Source organism: Schistocerca gregaria, chromosome X, assembly GCF_023897955.1.
Source record: "Schistocerca gregaria isolate iqSchGreg1 chromosome X, iqSchGreg1.2, whole genome shotgun sequence".
Taxonomy (NCBI): Eukaryota; Metazoa; Arthropoda; class Insecta; order Orthoptera; family Acrididae; genus Schistocerca; species Schistocerca gregaria.
This window is the reverse complement of record NC_064931.1, coordinates 831,528,438-831,547,826: the sequence shown is the minus strand read 5'-3', so window position 1 is coordinate 831,547,826 and position 19,389 is coordinate 831,528,438. Positions and strand designations below refer to the sequence as shown.

The following is a 19,389-nucleotide window of genomic DNA, read 5'->3' as shown; positions in this document are numbered from 1 at the left end:
TGACGGTTTTCCCCTTATGAGCATAGTCTGCTAACACCATACAGTGACAGTCATCGTGATAGACCCAGCACTTACCCACGGTGATTAGGCAACCAAAAAGCTACCTGGATTGCCATGCCAGCAAATTATCAGATGGCTTTTTGCATGAGTGTGGGCAGTTGCAGAACACAGCACAACCTTAGTTGTGTTCAAAATGTAATGCAAAATGTTAAATCTGACTGATGTGTGATTTCACTTTTTTGTTGTCACCTCACTTGTGATATGCCTGTCGTACAGCACAAGGCACTCAGCTTCCCTCGCAATTCCTGATTCGTTACAAGATATGTGTCCGTATGTTCTTTAATCATGCTGAGAGCATCTACACTACCTGACAGCTGCATCGAAACTTTATCAGTGGGTTGCGCCATTTAGGTTAGTCTCCATTACTGGCGCGTTACAGCACTGTGGTACAGGGACTGCAGACATGTACCTCAAAACAATCAAAAAATTGAGCATGTAATTTTAATTTTTTCAAGGTGATTCATTTAAACCTACAACTACCCTTTCTATTTTACAAATCAGTAATCCAGGCTTAATTTTCAACACACCATAAACATATATTATTTCACTACTCAAGTGTTTAATCTGTATCTTTCACCATATACATAAACTGATGTAAAATTAGCATCTAATTACAATCCTTTGTATATAGAAATAGCTCTGAGCAAAAATTCGTATAACATCAATGAGATTTTACCATGTAGTCTTAATTTTCAGACAGCATAATAAACAAAAACTGATTAAAGCTACTTTTCTAAAACAAAAAAAATGAACTATGTATTGTGTAATGCAGAATTTCTTTCCATTTTTTTTCTTTTCAAGCACAGGAATTAAGAAGGGTTACAACTTCCAAAACTGACTAGTTTTTCTTGTTTGTCAATACTTTGATTGATATTGAAAAAGTTCCACATTTTCTTAATGATTGAATAGATACGTGAAGCAGCACAGGCTCTGCTCTTGGCAGAACTGGGACGACTTGGTCCGAAGGGCCGAAAGGCACTTGCAGATAGCTGGGCAACATATTTACCTATCTACACACAAGGTCCTGATGGCCATGGAGTGTTACAACCTGGTCACTCACAACAACAGGCGCCAGCCACTCCACAGCCTTCAGGTTCTGCCAGTGGCGACAGTCAACAGCAGCAACGACAGGGTCATGACGACGAGATGGAGGAGGAAGAAGAAGGGATGGAAGGTAAAAATCACAATAAAAGTAAATAAATTTGCACCAATTGTAGTATAGTTTATGGAAAGCTGTTGCAGCTGCAACAACATTGGATACTTCTTCTGCTGTGGTTGGTCGTAGCATCATTGTGTGTGCTATTTTGTTCAGCGTTTGTGATTGCTTTGTTTTGTTGAACTTCTGTTGCAGTCTGGTACCTATGTTACTGAAATATTGATTGGCAAAGTTTGCTAGTTTTTTGGGATCATTTATTTTGGTATCATTGTGCTGAAACTGTATGTTTACTGGCTTTAATTTTTTCCTATTAGTTTCTTGTTTGGTGATTTTCCATGCTGCTTTGATTTTATTACTGGCTTTTCCTATAAATTTGTCATTTTGGTACCTTTTAGCCACTAACAATACTTTTCTATAGATCTTTCTGTATCTATGATAATAGTTATGAAATGCTGAATCATTACGGTAGTTTTTCATTGAGCTGAGGTGCTTGAGCGTTTCAGCAGATTTCCTTATCCCATTGGTTACCCAGCTGTTGTTGTTGCATGATTTAGTGATTCTTAGAACTTTAGGGAACACTTCTTCAAACCTGAATTTAAATACTGACAGAAACTTTGAAAACTTCCCATTTATAGTAGGTTCTCTGTACACTTCCTCCCATGTTTCACTGTTAAGTAGTGCAGCAAATAGAGCTATTTTTGACTTAGAGAAAACCCTACTGTACTTGTGTATTTTAGTGTTATTATCTAATTCTATACCCAATTTTAATAACTGACTGGAATGGTCTGCGATGCCAAGGTCATCTATGACAACGTCACATCTATCTTTCTCTATGTCTGTTAGCATATGGTCAATACTTGAAGCTGAATGTCTGGTTATCCTAGTGGCAGTGTTAATTAATGGTGATACACCATAGGCATACATAATGTTCAGAAAATTATTGTACAACATATCTGGGTTCATCATGTTAATGTTTAGATCTCCACAAATGATAATTTTGCCTTTGGGGCTGGAGACCATATCTAATGCTTGGGTTAACTTTGTAGTGAATGTGTCCACGTCACCACTGGGAGCACGATAAATACATAGTACTGTTAGTCTTTGGAATACATCTAGGTTTTTTATATCTAAAGCAGATATTTCTGTGTGTTTATCTTCACTTAATGCCATGACGTCATTCCTAATTTTATACATAATCCCCTCACCTCAAGTCAACAGAAACCCTTTCGTATTTTATCTATTAATTGTGAGTGCGCACCAAAAAGTAATGCCTTTGAATTTTCTTATGTGAAAATTCTTAAGGCTTTTTAATGCTCTACATCTTTATTATTCATGTCTTCATATTTATTTCTCAATATAGTCACCATTGTGACACACGCATTTCTCCCAACAAGAGACCTGTTTGTCGATACCATCACTGTAGAATGTTTGACTTTGTTGATGAAGCCACTCACTTGCCTCTACTTGCACTGGTCCATCATTATCAAAGTGAAGTCATCAAAGGTGTTCTTTAAGGAAATATCAGAAATAGGTGAAAACTGAATGGGCCCAAGTTGGTACTGTATAGAGGGTGATCAATGACAGTGAAGCCAAGGGGTCAAATTGTTGCAGGTGTCATAGCAGTCGTGTGTAGTCTGGCACTGTCATGCAAGAACAGAGGGTTCTCCATGTGTGGATGAACTCTTTGGACTCAAAACTTGATTACAGTACACTGTTTCCCATGCACCAACATAGATGCATTACACACTGCCATGTTACACACTGTAATTTAGAGCCCTCTTGCGGCAGACGAATGCAAGTATGTAGACATGAAGTATAAAGATTTGGAATGTTAATGCTTGTTTTATTTTTAAAAAACTTGAAGTTTCCAAATAGATTTTGGGGGCATTACTTTTCAGCGTGCCCTCATAATTTATTCTTCCAAGGATCATCTCATTGCAATACAGGATTTGTCATCATAATACAGTGAAAGTAAATAGCTCAAAATATTCATACACACACACAACATCTAAGTATGCTTTTCTGGAGATAGGACATGTGGTCAGCCGTGGCCTCGACCAAAGATCTATCCCAACATTTGCTTGAAATGATTTAGAAAAATCACAAAAAATGTAAATTGGTATTGCTGAACAGAGCCAACTCCACCCTCCAGAACAGCAGGTAAGTGTTTTAATAACTGCATTGTCTCATTTGGTTGTTACCTATTGTACAATATTCTTAGAATTACACACAGATTGATCCATGTAACTATAATGTAAAACATATTTTTGCACATCATTGCGCACACTGAGGACATCCATTGGTGACTCTTTTACCATGAATGTGCTGCAATGTCCCTTACCTTAACTTCAGTACATACGGAAAATTGACTCCGGTCCCATAAACATGCAACAGTGTCTGCTGCATGTCTGTGTGTCCTCACCTCAGACTGTGTGGAGAACTGAGTTAGCATCCTCTTGTGATGAGTGAGTTGTTGAACTCAGGAGAATGACAAAACATTATCATCATACACTGTAGGTCTTGCCACACGATTTTCTTGTGAAAGCATTGTGATGTGACAAGGTGGTGTACTTATCCTCTGTCATTATTGATCACTACTGTTGCTGCGATAGAAAATGCTGTATTGAGTTTTTTTCATTTTTCCTTGGTAAATGTAAGTCCGAACTGGCTTGTTCATTGATTAGGTATAGAACTAGTAGTAGGGGGCATATAGATGTCATGGGCCCCAAGACAAACTTTTGTGAGCGGCCCCCAAGCCTTTTCAGCTCCATATTAGTTAATTATCACAAATATTGATTCTTCAGTGTGTTGTTTTACAAGTGAGCAGTAAATAAATGCTGTCTGCATAATGCACTGTCAGTTAAATGTGCACTGTCAATTAACTGAAAGTGCCATATTTGCAGAGATACAAATTTTAGTCCACAACAACAACAACGGTTGGTTCAGGACAAAACTAAAGAAGCCTTGGACAAGCGCCGTCATGGTGGGGGACGGCGCTTGAACCCTATGCCCACCCACAATGGTAATGACACTGCTAGTCACACGGACAATGATTTAAATCCAAATAGAGGTGTTTTGCAGGAAATGCTTCCTGCAACCACCCTAGAAGAAAAACAAAGACAGAGGATGAGATGGTCAGATGAAGTTAACTGACACCTCATGTTCTGTTATTACCAAGCAACAAACTTAGGAACCAACACAACTGGATATAGATCACAAGTATACACAACGTTTATTACCAGATACACAGAACTAAAATTTTTAACAGAACAACGACTAGCTGATCAGATGCGTGTAATAATAAAAAATAACAGGATACCACAGTCAGAATTAGAAAACATCGAACAACAAGTACAACAAATACTGGAATAAAATAATGTGCAGTCAGAAGAAGAAGAAAATGCAGTAATGGACTCAAACATCCCAGAGCAAACAAACAAACAAACAACACCACACATCAATTAAACAATCAGAGGAAAACGAAATCTTAAGACATCCACCAGAACAAGCACAAATAAAACACGAAGTGACACGCATGTTAGATATTGAAGAAAAATTTCAGCTGACATACATAGAATACAAAGACACAAATACAGACATTAGACCAATCTTGCATTGACTACCAAACAACCCACAAGTTGAAACAACAATAACAACTATTAACACAATCATACACAACAAAATAAATGAAAATACAACCATGGAAGAGTTACAACTACTGTTTTATATAGGAGCACTCACTACACTAAATATACACACTAGGCAGAGATCAGAACCAACCAACACACAGAAGACACCCACAAAACCAGCATGGCAACACAGGCTACAGATCTGAATAGAAAAACTGAGAAAAGACATTGGACAGCTAACACTATTTATAAGAAATGAAATGTCAGACAAAAAACGAAAAAGGTTGGGTAAAATCTCACAACACGAAGCGATAGAACAATTAGATGAAAAGAAGCAGAAATTGCAAGCATTGGCCAAATGACTTAGAAGATACAAAAAAAGTGAAAATAGAAGGAAACAAAACCAAACATTCAACACAAACCAAAAGAAATTTTACCAGACAATAGATAACACACACATTAAAATAGACAATCCACAAAACATAATAGACATGGAACACTTCTGGAGCAACATATGGTCAAACCCTGTACAACATTACAGGCATGCACAGTGGATACAAGCAGAAACAGACACATACTAGATGGTACCACAAATGCCTGCAGTGATAATTTTGCACCATGAAGTCATCCAAGCAGTTAATTCTACTCACAATTGGAAAGCCCCTGGAAAAGATAAAATAGCAAATTTCTGGCTAAAGAAGTTCACCTCAACACATTCACATCTAACTAAAAAATAACAGTTACGTTGCAGACCCATACACATTCCCTGATACACTTACACATGGAGTAACTTATCTGAAACCTAAAGATCAAGCAGACACAGCAAACCCAGCTAAATATCGCCCCATAACATGCCTACCAACAATATACAAAATATTAACTTCAGTCATTACACAGAAATTAATGACACATACAACACAGAACAAAATTATAAATGAAGAACATAAAGGCTGTCGCAAAGGAGCATGAGAATGTAAAGAGCAACTGATAATAGATGCAGAGGTGACATATCAAGCTAAAACTAAACAAAGGTCGCTACACTACGCATACATTGATTACCAAAAAGCTTCTGATAGTGTACCCCACTCATGGTTACTACAAATATTGGAAATATACAAAGTAGATCCTAAATTGATACAGTTCCTAAACATAGTAATGAAAAATTATGGACAGGTAGACAATTTAAGAAAATTTTTTCTAGAACGAGCAGAAACTAGCAAAATACACAAAGCAATCACTCATACAAATACATCGGCTACACCACTGCAATTTCATAACCACTTCTACAACCCTTTAGATCACATAAAATCAACAGATACAAAGAAAGTAAATTGGAAATAAAACACTACATGGCAAGCACCCGTATCATCTAACACAGCCACACATCGATAAAGACGCATCCAACACATGGCTAAGAAAAGGCAATATATACAGTGAGACGGAAGGATTCATGATTGCAATACAGGATCAAACAATAAACACCAGATATTACAGCAAGCATATTATTAAAGATCCCAATACCACAACAGATAAATGCAGACTTTGCAAACAACAAATAGAAAGAGTAGATCAGATCACAAGCAGATGTACAATACTAGCAAATACAGAATACCCCAGAAGATATGACAATGTAGCAAAAATAATACATCAACAACTTGCCATACAACATAAACTAATAAAACAACATGTTCCCACATACAAGTATGCACCACAAAGTGTACTGGACAATGATGAATACAAATTATACTGGAACAGAACCATTATAACAGATAAAACACCACCACATAACAAACCTGACATCATACTCACCAATAAAAAGAAGAAATTAACACAACTAATCGAAATATCCATACCCAAAACAACAAATATACGGAAGAAAACAGGAGAAAAAATTGAAAAATACATCCAACTCGCTGAGGAAGTCAAGGACATGTGGCATCAGGATAAAGTTGGTATTATACCAATTATACTATCAACTACAGGAGTCATACCACACAATATCCACAAGTACATTAACGCAATACAGCTACATCCAAACTTATATATACAACTACAGAAATCTGTAATTATTGATACATGTTCAATTACCCGAAAGTTCCTAAACGCAATGTAACATATACCGTACAGTTAAAAGGAAGTCACGCTTGATCAAGGTCTGCGTCACTTTCCATTTTTAACCAGACATAATGTCTGAGAAAGGAAAGAAGTAATAATAATAATAATAATAATAAAATAATAATAATAATAATAATAATAATAATAATAATAATAATAATGATAATAGTCACTAGAAGAAACAAACATAGCATTTAGTGAGAAGGCTTTGCAACATACTTCATTACCTTGATTTAAAAAGTCTGGTTGAAACTATCAGAAGATTCATTGTTCCATGTACAGTTCTCTGAAATTGTTCAGCTGACACTGTTCTTGCAACTGATGAAGTTAGCTACTACATCACTGAAGACCATTTTAGAACCCAGTTCATGCTTTGTTGATGACAATGCTAGATGATCAAGTTTCTCTTCACCTAAAGTTGATTTTCAATGATTTTTGATTATGCTAATTTACTAAATCCACTCTCACCCAAAGCAACACACACTTATAGGGCAGTGAAAATTGTGAGTGCAATGCAAAGTTCAGCAAACAAAAATTGTAACTTCAACTTATAAATTTTGTTTAGAAGAAGAAATGAAAACCCTCTGTTTTCTGTTGTCTTTGTAAGATCTGGAAAAGTAGGTGCATTCACTGGCTTAAACATTCATATTTCTTTGATAAAGGCTATCACTCAGATCCTCAGGATAAGTTCTGCTTAGTTTCTTAATTATACCACTATCATCCAAAGTTGTATTTATTCTGAAAATTGCTTCAAATATTGCACAAATATTTCTCATTTTTTTAGTACTGACAATCCAGCAGAGAAACAATCTTGTCTGTGACTACATTAAAAACCTCTTCTTGGAACTGTTCTTCAGTTTCATCTGGGCGTGTGTCAAGTGCTCCACTACTACCCCAATGAGATTCTTCAAAGAAAAACTTCATTTCCCTTCTCTCTTTTTTCAAAACACTGTCTCAATCACAATTTCAACAGACATTTTTTAGCTCTGCTAAAGAATTCAGGCCAGAGAGCTGTTACATCCTAATCTATGGTAACTTAAGAGCTTTAATATTTTTCATTTTGCTGTTAAAGGGAACATCCTTTGACTGCAGAATCAAACTTCTTACATTTATATATTCAAGAAAATCAGTGTTTTAAACTTGAAGGAACACTTGATCAGACCATTTACTTCTTGTTATCATATCACAATACAAATTGCATGAACTTCTTGTGTATTTTAAAGTTTCTTTTGGTAATTTTTCTGATGTAGGCTTCACTGCATCAGTTCTTCTACTCCATCTTGTTTCAGGCAGGTCATAAAGAAATCGACTGCCAGTGCATTTTAATAACCTTTTCTATTTCTGTGGGCTTGTACTGAAGAAATTGTACAGCTGGTTCAGACAGCTGAAGAATGTACCTACTGCTTCATTACTACTTGTAGCATGTAATCCTACTAAGTTCAGAGAGTGAACTGCACAAGGAGAAAATGTTGCCTGTGGACAAATATCTCTAATTTTTGTTTGCAAACGTTTTATTTGGCAGTCATATTTGATCCATTATCAAAGCACTGTCCACAACAGTACTGTAAATCAATATCATGCTTGTTAAATACATCAATGATAGCATTACTAATATTGTATCACTAGTCTCTTTCTGTAAATCTAAATATCTAGAAACCTCTCATGAATTTTCCATTTATTTTCCTATTTGTTAAAAAAAGAACTTAAAATCAGAATATTCTGTTCAGTCTTTAACACTTCTGGAATAGCATCACAAATAAATGGAAAAAACAGAGCTTCCCACCTTTCTTTTAAGATTTTCTTTAATACGGTATAATATCCCCACGCAATGATTCTGTGCTCTGCAATCTAAGTAGTGCACTATATTTTCATGTTACTCTTGACAGCTTTTAACGTAAATTGTATATTCTATTAAAAATGGGTTGTATTAACTCAGTTAATCCAAAGAAGTTACCATTATCGGCATCTCTTAATTTAATGCAGACACATTGCTGCTCTAACTCTGTCATCTCGAAATTTGCAAACTGTGCAACACAGTGTTGTACTCAATACACCACTGAACAATAACAAACAGACATACAACAATGAAACTTCCAGCAGTTACATATTGAACACATACCATGTCCCCTAAAAGGCACATTTCGTGAGACTAACGACAGGTCACATCTAAAATTATTTTTAACAGCTCATGTAAAAAGTCCCTTTCTTTCAGCAATAGTTTCTGGAATGTGAAATGCATGCTGCTACCTCCAAGGCTTCATTCATCATATCTCCGTGGTAAAGAATTATTTTTATCCAAGAAACTATACTCGTGGTTAGGTAGTATTGAGCAGAGCTCTCTCAAAGTTCTTTTTGTGTAGTCAAATCCTTTATCTAGTTTAGCTAACTTGGATATAACAGGTTTTTTTTTGGATCATTCTAAAATAATAAGCATCACCAACAGCATAGTTGTTTCTGGCTGTCACTCCATGTTAACCGGTCTCTTTATTTCAAATTTGTTGTTAGAGTACAAGGTCTGTTGAAAAAACTCCAGAATATTCCTAATTTCATGCCAATGGTGTGTTGGAATGAAATGAGGTTGGCATCCCTGCACATGCCTGTGTTCAATTTGTTACTGCTGGAAGTTTCATTGTTGTATGTCTGTTATTGATTGTTCAGTGGTGTATTGAGTAGAACGTTATGTTGCACAGTTTTCAAATTTCGAGATGACAGAGTTAGAGCAGCAATGGGTCTGCATTAATTATTTTTTTTTGCAGAGACACGCCAAATTATGGAAGCCTGTGGCGATGAGTGCTTAAGCCGTACTCTGTGTTACAAATTGTTACACATGGTTTAAAAATGACCAGACGGAGGTTAAAGATGACCCTTGTTCAGGATGCACTTCGATTCTGCTGGTGACACTCGTGTCAGAAATGTCAACAAAATTGAGTGTGCCAATCAAAGACTGGCTGTTTGAGAGATTGCAGAAGGATGTAACATCTTAATTGGATCATATCATGAAACTCTGACACAGCATCGTGGAATGCATCGTGTTGGTGCAAAGTTCATCGCACAGCTCCTGAGTCAAGATCAGAAAGACCTTTGCCTCACAACCTATGAAAAGCTTTTGGATCATGCAAATGAGAACTAGATGTTCCTTAAGAGAATTGTAACTGGTGATGATACATGGGTCAACAGTTAAGATGTTGAGACAAAGATTTGGTCTTCAAAATGAGTTGGAAAAGATTCTCCAAGACCAATAAAAAGTTCATCAGGTTGGGTCAAATGTCGAAGTCATGCTGATCATTTTCTTTGACTTTGAAGGATTAATTAATCATGAATTCCTGTCACAGGGACAAAGTGATGCTTGGTAAATTTTCTACTGTCTTTGCCTGCAATCAGTTAAACTGTTTGAAGATCAACATTTGAAATGCCCTTTGTAACAATTCTGTCTCTATCACTGTTATTAAATGGGTATGATCATAACCCAGCATCATGTGGATTCCAGTCACAGTTGCTACATCCATCGGACTCAGACTTTGGAAAAGTTAAAGAGGATATCAGTAACACAATCACCGTTGTCAGGAGTATCAAGCACCAGTTTTGTGAATTTTGTAATAGCCGATATTGTACTTATCCCACTTTGGAAACTAAACTGTGCTTCATTAAAAGGGTTGTGCATATTCTTGCATTTCATTAGTCTTTCTTTCATGACTGTTTCAATTATTTTTTAGAATGCAGACAAGTAGTGAAACGGGCCTGCAGTTTTCAATACTCTGCACATTGTCAGTCTTTAGTAGTGGCACATCTCACGTGTGCTTTAGGTACTCTGGAAAAATGCCTTAAATTAAATACTTATTTGCTACATTTGCTAATGGGGCTTGTATGCTTTCTATGCACATCTTCAGAACATTGATTGAAGCCTTATCTGTGCCTGCTGACTTTAAGCTCTTTTATGGGGAATCATCATCATTGTCCTTGCTGTGCAAGTCATTGTTCATGCTGCATATGTTCTCAGAAAGATTTGGTCGCAAGTTCTCTACAATACCAGTGAAATAGTCATTCACATTTGTTATAACATCAAGTTGAACACTTATATTTCAAAAGACGACACAATACATGTAAGTCACAGAGCGAGTAGACCACGTAAGGCATGTGTACACAGTAACGGTCAAATCTGCACTAAGTCCAAGTCTAGCAGACGCTGACTGGCTAGCCGCTTAGGTGGCGCGGGTGCTGCATGGCTGGCAGACAGTGCCGCATGTAGAGTACGCGCGTAATTGTGCAGCGGCACTTTGAATGATCGGCGTGTCACAATAATAATATTTGCCAGTTCCTGATGATTTTTTATTATTCTACCTATCATTGACTTCTTTGTTTGTTAAGTTTGTGCCTGTCTTTTCCAGGTTCATGTTTTATGACATCCTACACTGCTTTTTTTATGAATTATGTTTTTTTTTTTCACATTGAATGATATTTTGCAACAAGGAGTAATCATCATCAGGATTTCCTTCCAGCGAGCCAGGTAGGAACTTCGTGAACGATGTGCCTCCATTGGTTTCTGTCATGGTATAGCTTTTCTCTCTCCATTACATCCCATGCTAATCCTCTCCTCTTGAAATCTTTCTTAACCTAGTCTGTCCATCTCTTTCTAGGCCACCCAATTGGTCTTCTTCTTGGTACCTCCATCTCCAAATACTGGTGTAGAGTTTGAGTCGGGTGCATTCACTTCACATTACCTAACCACTTCAATCTCAAAGCACTCATCCTCTCCTCTGTAGTCATTGTCACCTGCAGGTCTCTCCTTACATAATCATTTCTGACTCTGTCTCTCCTAGGTTTTTGTAGAGTTGACCTAAGGAACTTCATTTCACATGCTTGTATTTGACCCTCTTATCTCTTATTTATGACACAGGCCTCTAAACTATACATCATGACTGGCAGGAGATAAGTTTTATACATGGTCTGTTTGGCTCTTAGAGGGACTTCCTTTTTCCAGATTAGATTTCATACTTGGTGGAAAAAGCTAGATCCTTTTGTTATTGTCTGCAGCTCGTGGTCTCTCAGTCAAGTTCTCGCTTCCTGAGCACGGGGTTGCGGGTTCGATTCCCGGCGGGGTCAGGGATTTTCACCTGCCTCGAGATGACTGGGTGCTTGTGTTGTCCTCAACATTTCATCCTCATTCATGAAATTGGCGAGATAGGGCTGAGCAAACGTTGGGAACTTATACGGACACTGATAACCGCGCAGTTGAGCACCCCACAAACCAAACATCATCATCATCCTTTTGTTATTCTGTTTAAGACTTCTAGTTTGGAACTTCCATCGCGTGATATGATGCTACCCAGATAACTGAAGCTTTTGACATATTCATCGTTCTCCCCCTTCGGTATTATGTTACAAGGTTTGGGTGTCCTGCTTATCTTCATTGCCACTGTCTTGTTCTAACTCACAGTTAACATGAATTTTTTAAATTTTGTGTTCCAGTAATCTAGTCTCCTCTGAACCTCCATTTCTGTCTCTCCTCAAATGGTGATGTCATCAGGAAAAACAAAGCATTGAGATCTTCATTTTCTTCTTCCTAAAAAGGAGTACTCTCCTGTATATCTTTTTTGCACCTGTGATGACAATCTGGGAACTACGAATTAGTGCAGTGCATTTGTAAAGAACTGAGAAATGTTTCTGAGATCTCTTTCCATTACCTACAGTTATTTTCGAAAGTGGCTACAGTTGAATGGGCCACTTTCAGAAATGTCTCCCCAAAAATTAATTTAAACAATGTGCATAATTTAGAGAATTTAGTATGTACATTATTTTCCATATACACTTCATCTCAGGATTGATTTGCCTGGGCCTTATAACAAGTATGTATTTCACTTTCCGAGAAGATGCTTGTGTAGGCATGCAGTTTTGTGGGTTTTATCAAGCCAGTCTTTAATTTAATATCTAAAAATAATGCTCTCAAAGGCCAAGGTCTCTTCTAAACACTTCACAATTTTTCCTATCAACGTATTAAAGTACGAGGGCCTCCCGAAAAGTAATGCATCTTAATTGTTTTTGTGAGAACTGTTAAACCTTTATAAATAAAACAAATGTTATTAACATTCTACATCTTTATTCTTCATGTTTGTATTTTTACACCTCTGTGTCACTAAAGGGCTCTGAATTGTAGTGTTAACTGGGCTGAGTGTAACATAACTGTGCCTATCCATAAGAAACAGCAGGCTGTAATCGAGTTTTGAATTCAAAGAGTTTATCCACACGTGAAGCAGCATGACAATGCCAGACCACGTAAAAGCAATATGACATTAGCAATATAATTTGCCACCTTGAGTTCACTGTCATCGATCATCCTTCCTAAAGTCCCAACTTGGTCGCATTTGATTTCCGTCTGTTTCCAAAACATAAAGAACACCTTTAAGGAACTCAATTTGATAGTCATGAAGTGCTGCAAGCAGAGGTGAGGTTGTGGCACCACCAACAAAACCAAACATTCTGCAGTAATTGCAACAGACTGGTCTATCATTGGAAGAAGCATATTGGTTGTCGGGGTGACTGTGTTGAGAAATGAATATATAGACATGAGCAATAAAGAAGTGAATGTTAATAAATTCTGTGTTGTTTCAGAAGCTTTAAGAGCTTTTACATAAAAAGTTCAGAGGCATTATGCTCTCATACATGGTCTAAGACCAATGATCAACTATTTGATGATCTAATAGCTGTGTTTACCATTTGTGGCACAGCCTCAAAACCTCTATTCATATTCATGTATCCACATATTATTACGTTTGTTCTGGGGCTTAGAGACTTTCCAGGATGTCAGCTTGTTGAAGAAAGTGTCATCACCAGATGAGTGGTTCACACACGGAATGATTGGCTTCTTATGGATGTCTAGCTTTGTTAGCTCACTGACTGCAAATTCAAAATGTTTATTTACACTAATTGTGGTCAGATCTTCTTCTGTCTTTAAAGAGTGTGCCAGCTCTGATATAGATACATAATTGCCCACTACTTAAGCTAGTTATACAGTAGCATTGCTCACATTCATATGACGATAGTCTTATATGCCGCATTTCATTTCTCTCCACTGGTGCTCTGTAATGCATACCACCTTGCTGTTCAAAATTTGCAATTCAACTTCAACCTGGTGTATACATTGTTGAACTAGCTAACCTGGGAGAAAAGAAACTGTGGAGAAATTGGAAATCTTGCACAGCACAAGTTGGAATTTTCTTTTCTAATGCCACCACCAGTTCAACCACAACCATTTCCAAGTGGTTATGAGCCTAACACCATGGGAGGTGCCTCATGACTGACTGAAAGTCATAATATAGTAATTTGTTTCCAATTAATTACTACAGTCGTGGGTATCCTGAACCATAATATTCATCATTATTTTTAAATAAAACCAACTTTACTAACATTCTGCTCCTTTAATCTCCATGTCTACATATTTATTTCTCAACATAATCACCCTGGTGACGAACACATTTCTCCCAACAAGAGACCAGTTTCGTTGATTCTGTCAGTGTAAAATGTTTGACTTTCTTAATGGAGCCACAACCTCACCTCTGCTTACACTGCCTCGTCACTATGAAAGTGAACTGCTTGAAGGTGAGAATGATCGATGACAGTAAACCCAAGGCATCTGATTGTTGCAGATGTCACAGCACTCGTGTGTGGTCTGGCATTGTCACGCTGAAGAAGAGAGTGCTCATTGTGTGGATGAACTCTCAAATTTATGCTTTCAGTTTTCTGAAGGTCTCACAGTACTTTGCAGAGTTTATGGTTGTGCCACACCTTGAACATCCCAGAACACTATGAGCATGACATAGCCTGCTGATGGCATGGTCTTTGACATTTTTGATGGTGGTGATCCTTTTTGGTGAAACTCCACTAATGCTCTCTTGTTTTAGCCTCAAAATGGTGAGCCGGCTGCGGTGGTCTCGCGGTTCTAGGCGCTCAGTCCGGAACCGTGCGACTGCTACGGTCGCAGGTTCGAATCCTGCCTCGGGCATGGATGTGTGTGATGTCCTTAGGTTAGTTAGGTTTAAGTAGTTGTAAGTTCTAGGGGACTAATGACCACAGCAGTTGAGTCCCATAGTGCTCAGAGCCATTTCAAAATGGTGAACCCAGCTTTCATTACCTGCCACAATGTTGTTTAGGAACCTGGCAACTCCATACTCAAAACACACAAGAAGTTGCCAGAATGTATCCAGTCTCCTCTTTGTCATGTCAGGAGGGAACATTCGAGGCACCCACCATGCACTATTTTCTCTGTACTGCACTTCTGTAATGATGGCGTGTTCACACTCTCGTGATACGTCCGCAGCTCGTGGTCTCGCTGTCACATTCTCACTTCCCGAACGTGGGGTCCTGGGTTCAATTCCTAGTGGGGTCAGGGATTTTCACCTGCCTTGAGATGGATGGCTGGATGTCTGTGTTGTCCTTATCATTTCATTATCATTCGTGAAAGTGGCAAGTATGGACAGTGCAAAGGTTGGGAATTTGTACGGATGCTGATGACCACACAGTTGAGTGCCCCACAAACCCATCATCATCATCATCATCATCATCATCTCGTGATACGCTGCCCTTGCTCTTGCTCCTGTAAGTTCATCGCCGGCCGCAGTGGTCTCGCGGTTCTAGGCGCGCAGTCTGGTACCGTGCGACTGCTACGGTCGCAGGTTCGAATCCTGCCTCGGGCCTGGATGTGTGTGATGTCCTTAGGTTAGTTAGGTTTAAGTAGTTCTAAGTTCTAGGGGACTGATGACCACAGCAGTTGAGTCCCATAGTGCTCAGAGCCAGTTTTTGTAAGTTCATCAACCCGATTCCAATATGTCACATTGGTTGCCATATGCACTTGTCCACTCCAAGCTCTGTCACACACATTAAGGTTAGCATCACCATTTCCTTCATTATGAACACAAAAAAATCCCATTTTTGCACATAACTGATGTCAATACAATCAAGCAGGAAAGTTGACCGAGTAAGGTGGATGTCATGTAATACTTTAACTGATATTGAGAACAGAATAAAAAATTGTGAGGCGCTGCTTTGAGCATAGCTATATTTTTATTATTTATGCAGTTCATATTCTGACCACAAAGAAATTTATTACAATTTAACAAAAGCATTCACAAATAAACACAGTGTATCCAATAACATAACCAGCACTATCCCAGTAATAAAATATAACACTCTCATAACTGTTAACATGGCAGCAATGGGTTTTATATCTACATGATCCACACAAATAGTACTCCACTACCCACCCCCACATCATTCCTCATAACACAAAAACCTTACATTTTCCTCTCACTATCCATTAATCAACACATATTTGGATAACTACACAACAAACAAATAATCATAAGTTTTAAAACCATGAAAACCATCTACATCACTACTCTGCAATTCACACTCAACTGCGTGGCAGAGGGTTTGTAGAAACACTTCCCAATCTACGTCACGCCTGTTTCACTCTCCAATAGCATGTGGGGGTAAATGAACAGTTAAATATTTATGTGCAATATCTTATTTCTCTTGTTTTATCACACTGGTCCTTTCTCATTTTGTTGGTGGAACTCAGCAAAATATTTTTGCATTTGGAAGAGAAAGTGTAGTGACTGAAATTTTGTGGAAAGATTGCACCACAGTGAAAAATGCCTTTCTTGTAATTATTACTGTTGTATTTACTAAAACACGTCAAACTTCCAGTGTTAAAGATAGCAGGAAGCAAACCTCCTACCGCATAATACTCATTGCTGTACGAGGTAACTGGCATGCACACTTTGCTGCATATGTGATCACAGCGCAGAATGTCTAAAATAATTAATATGGGTAACATAGTATGAAACAGGTAACAAACATTTATTAAACACACACACACGCGCACACACACACACACACACACACACACACACACACACACACACACACACACACACACACACAGTAGTCAACTTGGATGGTTGGTAGGTGCATGGCACTGGAGTCGATGTCATATACGCTGTCTACTGTAACACATTGAAAGATAACTATTTAATCTATAGAGTTCTGTTTGGACTGCTATCTATGACAGTTATTATGTTTAGTCTCTGAATCTTAATGCCACAGACATGCAGACACACCTGTGTAAAGAGTGCACCAAACACTAATAAATGATTTTGCGTCATTTCATTGTTGTTTCACAATTGCAAATCCATTCCTATTCCTTCATTATTGCTTCAGCTAACACAGTGATAAATTGTGTTGTCATATGTCCAAGTCAGCAGCAGTAATATAAAATACAAAGCAAGCTATGCAAGAAAAAAATATATGATCCATGCAAGAAAAGATTACAAGCTAGCAGCACAATCCAATAATGAGGAAGTTTTCTACAAGATAATTAATAATGGAATAAGCGGTTGGTTGGGATCTGATGCAGCTGCACTGTTTAATTCTTCGAATGGGTCATTAGTGTTTCAGTAACACCTGTCCATGCCAACAGAGTGATATAATTATAGTTTATTTCATTACTGTGTAATAAAACAGTGCTTTAGCTCATATTATGTAAGTTTATTTTATTGATTTGAGTTGTCAAAAATTGTTTTCAGTGGAAGTAGTGTGCCATTGATAATCCATGCTTTGCATCTATAAACATAATTTGTATTGTATATCCATAATATGCTTGTGAAACAACAATGTACTCTGTGCCTCATCGTACAAAAACCTTTTCCAGCTCTAATTTGTTGTTGAAAGACAGCAGGTACGACAGGTGTTTCATCACTAGAAATCGGTAAATTCTGTACCCAGTCATTGTACCCATTTTGTTATTCATCTATGTTGTGGTGAGAGATCATCTCATATTTATGTTTCAGGTTGTTTATGTGGGTCTGAAATTGTGAACTATAAAAGCATTCTAATGCTAAATAATATGATAAGTCACAGTTTTTACCAAACAAATACTCATAATAGACAATTATTGTGGTATAAAAAACTGCTTCCCTCAAAATGTTAGGCAATACACATGCAAACCATGAGAATGAATATATCTTCTTTGTTCGCAAACTTATTGCACATTTGAGAAAAGGGCAATATTGCTAATGCACTTAGTCCACAAGAGGATTACAATTCGGTAGACCACTCATGTATTCCTACATAGGAACTATTGATCAAAATTGTACACGTACAAACAGGCCCTACACTGCTGCTGGCACTAGTGTACGTTTTGAACAATGCTGCATGGTCATCTACTCTCCAAATGGCATGCTCGTTGCTCTATGTAAAGTTTGCTAATGAGCACATATGAGACATAGTGACATTATGGACATTTGCTCATATAGCTTCTGCTTGCTTTTATTGAACCCGTGGCCGCAAAGAAATGTTGTCCACTATTGACCACTGTTCATTTGGTTAATGAATTTCTCAAAAGAACTGTTGGAATGTGTAAGTTGCAGTCTCTGTCACCACTTCAGCTAGTGACTTTTCGTTGCTGTCCACAGGATATCCACTAGTATAAATGGCTTGGTTGAGATTTCAACTAGTATGCTCCCCCTTCTGTTACTTACCTGGATTTTACTCCTGTATGTTGTTTTAAGAATTGTGTTTACATTTCATAATATTAGTTGCTTATTCATCCTCTAACCATTTGGGGCATTGTGATAAAGATAACAAATTAATACAACAATAAACATATTCTAAAGTTAACAAGTTTATATATGCAGGCATATATTCATTAAGGTCTAGTTTCACAGGGGTTTTTACATTGGGTAAAAATATCTGCTGTATATAGGTACTCATAAACGAGCTAGCTGTAAGCACAAAAACTAATTTTATAATATTCACTCATATCTCATTGCTAGTGACTACAAACATGCACACAGGCGAGTGCACACACATGTGCATGTGCTGACTCTCTCTCTCTCTCTCTCTCTCTCTCTCTCCCTGTGTGTGTGTGTGTGTGTGTGTGTGTGTGTTATGAAGGTTTTGTAATTCATGTTAATTGTTAAAATATGGATTCTATTAAATAAAATACTATAACCCATATCCTGAACTGTACGTGTGTGTGTCTCCTTTCAGAGTATTGTGTGCGCAAGCCTTCAAGCATATCAGAATTGAAACGGAAGCAAACAACAGCAGTTGTTTTGCTGGGTGTAATTGGTGCTGAATTTGGGCAAGATGTTGGAGGTGAAGCATCTGGACGACGACGGGCTGGTGACGATCAGCGTCGTAAAACTTCCGTTGTTGAAGGCTTTGGTATTGGAAACAACAACCTCGCAATGCTGACAAGTAAGTCATTTCCATAATACTGTTAGCCAGTGAGTCTCATAAACTATATTATAGTATGATAAATATACAAACTGCTGTTTGTTTTCTGTGTATTCATACTCAGCTGAATTGTTTTTTTCTTTTTAAGATTTTCTTTGTCTCTTATAAGTGTGCAATTTATGTTCACTATGCAGTAGT

At 37.6% G+C, this 19,389-nt stretch overlaps 1 protein-coding gene across 4 annotated transcripts in view; it reads left to right on the top strand.

The window, feature by feature from the left end:
- LOC126299335 (WD repeat-containing protein 7) overlaps nt 1-19,389 on the top strand; it is a 324,063-nt gene that overhangs the window by 235,579 nt on the left and 69,095 nt on the right. For all 4 annotated transcript variants that reach the window (XM_049991168.1, XM_049991166.1, XM_049991167.1 and 1 more), the window contains 2 exons: nt 970-1,234; nt 19,003-19,212. In XM_049991168.1, coding sequence (XP_049847125.1) covers nt 970-1,234; nt 19,003-19,212 — 475 coding nt within the window. The remainder of the gene's footprint in view (nt 1-969; nt 1,235-19,002; nt 19,213-19,389) is intronic.